The sequence below is a fragment of the Fibroporia radiculosa genome, assembly GCF_000313525.1.
Source record: "Fibroporia radiculosa TFFH 294 genomic supercontigs, scaffold4387, whole genome shotgun sequence".
In the NCBI taxonomy this organism is placed as follows: Eukaryota; Fungi; Basidiomycota; class Agaricomycetes; order Polyporales; family Fibroporiaceae; genus Fibroporia; species Fibroporia radiculosa.
This window is the reverse complement of record NW_012133404.1, coordinates 27,516-30,089: the sequence shown is the minus strand read 5'-3', so window position 1 is coordinate 30,089 and position 2,574 is coordinate 27,516. Positions and strand designations below refer to the sequence as shown.

Below are 2,574 nucleotides of genomic sequence, written 5' to 3'. Positions count from 1 at the left end.
GTGTTCCACATCACATAGTTCGGGTCGTCGCTCGCCGGCGCGACCGTCTCGCTTGCCGGGATCGCAGACGTCGTGGTCGACCTCGACGAGACGCTGGAGCTGTTGCTCACCACGACTGTGCCCTCGAGCGGCGTCGGGAGAGCAAGTGTGGACGTGGCGGAGAGAAGGACAGCACAGAACACGAACGATAGGAGTTTTGCCATGGCAAATGCGGCGGCTGTAGTGGCTGAGGGTGACTGCAGGGAATGCAAGAGAACGGAAGTGGACGGAAGAGGATGGGACCTTGGCTGTTCTCGTTCATGGTCGACGTCTTTTATTTCCTCCTAACCACAGACGGCGAAAGATGCGTCTGCCGGCGACACACACCCATGTTCACCATCTCTGCAGTTCCGGCCACGATCGAGTGCCTGCTGCCACCCGGTGGCTGTCAACACGATCGCTACGTGCCCTACTGTGTCCGCTCACCGTGGGTACACGGGCGTGCACGCATACAGATCTTGGACTATGGACCAGCCCAAAGTGACAGGTCTATTTCGGGAGGATGAGTGCAGGATGCTAAATCAAACACTGTGAACTCACAGCTCAATTTGGAACGCGATGCCAGAGACCTTAGCACAGTGGCTCAGCTGATGCAGGATTTCACATAGTAGCGAATGTCCTGGATTCCTTCGTCATGCACCAATGAACAATTAGCAAACGTTGGATAAAATCCGAGGAGTATGCCCGACTCGTCGAGTCTCAGCGTTAAGCAGCGTCGACATGGTAGCAAACGAATGGAGCGCATCATGGGAAGAATGTGTCGGAAGATTTACCTCACGGAATATCTGTCAAATCCTCCACCCTCCAGGCACAAAGTGAGAGCTGCAGAGATTGCTCGTCGGGTGAAAGATAGACCGTTTGTCTGCAGCAGTGCAGTTGTCTGCGTGACGGCGTTTCTAACGGCTTCAACTGAAAATGGTATCTGGCCGGCGGTGGCCCAGATCGCATTATTGACTCCGCGGCATGTCCGGCGCACGCTTCCGTCTGCTAGGATTGGGACGGAGTTTCTTTCTTCGTTATCGCGGTGGCGCTCACTCAGACCGGCTCACACTCGAATCACGCTGCCACTTTCCCCGCGCGCCGGTGAGTCCGAGTCGGATTCTGGTCAGTATCATAGCATCTCAGAACTCAAGTTTGTTGTCGGAATCATTCTTCATGCGCGAATGACGACGAGTAAGTAAGCTGAACCTCCTTGCCTCATGGCACCACCATTGACACGATCTCTGCGGTCTGGTCCGATGCTGTCGTATCTGAATTGACAATGGAGGCCACTTAAAATAGCCGTCGCTACTCTATCGACGCGAGTGGTATTGAACTTATCATAATTCCATTCGAGTGACTGCATGAACCAGTAGGAATGTTCTTGCGTATTGCGCGAACATGTACTCAAAGCTATGTGTTCAGAGATGATATCCAAGAAATGGATATAATTCGGGGAATGGGAGGAGACGCTCGAAGGCTGCCAGCTGACGGTGAGAGCAGGCACCGTCAGTCGGATCGATCGGTGGCTTCCGATTCCTGGGCTAGGCACTCTCGCTGGCGGCAGTCCTCATCGTATTCTCAGCCAGCTTGCTTGTCCAGTGTCCGCATGAACTATAGTCTTGACCAACGTCTGGTGATGTCATGTTCAGCTGTTCAAATATTTGCACGGCTCTGTTGACACGCTGATGAGGGCATCGTGTGTCAATGCACAGCGCGAGAACGATCCATTTTGCCGAGACTTCAGGATTGAGAGGTGAGATTGGATTTTACAGTGCTGGCTTCGGACAGGGCGAAGACATGAACGGAATGTTGCGATCTCGATCACAGGCCGGCTCACACAGACTCAAACTTGAGTAGAGTGTGCAGCGCCAAGCCTGCGTATGTCTGGCGGATCTTCCGTGACGCGAATCCTGCGAGAGATTCTTCCGACGCTAGCCTCCCGCTGGTTACCCAAGAGCTCTTTGCCACGGACGAAGTAGAATATTTTGCCGACGGTACCGTGTGGCGTCGAGGGTCTAATACTATGCTAATAGTGCGGTGTGTCCCAGGATGAGCTGCAGCTGAGTGGTGGACTCGCTCCTTGAATTCGCCGCTTGAATTTGGTGCATTCAATTTCGCACTGGTGCGGGTGGTGATGGAGCTTCCGAGATAGTATCTTGCGAAGCCCATCGCAGATTGCGCTGGGGCACCCCACAGTGTCCGTCTGACATCCTGCGCCCGCCGCCATGCGACATGTCATGCCGGGTGTACCGGACATGGCTAGTGTCAGGCCAGATCCTGTCACGGAACCCACGATACACGGACGCATGCTGCATGTGCAGCAGACTGACAGCCATGGTGCGGGCGGGTGCGGGAACCGCTGGGGCCGTCTTCGCGGAGGATGGTGGGTTGAAGGTACGTCTCTGCGTCTGTGTGAGAGGCATGGGTCTGGGACGCTAAGGTGTCAGGCATGATATAAGGCAGGGATGGTGAGCTGGGAGAGTCATTCGCCATCCTCCTGCATCTCCTCTTCGCCCACTCCACTGCTCCTTTCGCTCGCTCTTGAACTGACTC

The 2,574-nt window shown here is 54.9% G+C and overlaps 1 protein-coding gene across 1 annotated transcript; it reads left to right on the top strand.

Moving 5' to 3' along the window:
* Positions 1-2,246: 2,246 nt before the first annotated feature.
* Positions 2,247-2,566, top strand: FIBRA_05382 (uncharacterized protein; the record flags this gene model as incomplete). The annotated part of the gene is made up of 2 exons (XM_012327149.1): positions 2,247-2,415; positions 2,481-2,566. The coding sequence occupies 2 exons, from the start codon at positions 2,247-2,249 to the stop codon at positions 2,564-2,566; spliced, it is 255 nt and encodes an 84-aa protein (XP_012182539.1).
* Positions 2,567-2,574: the final 8 nt, after the last annotated feature.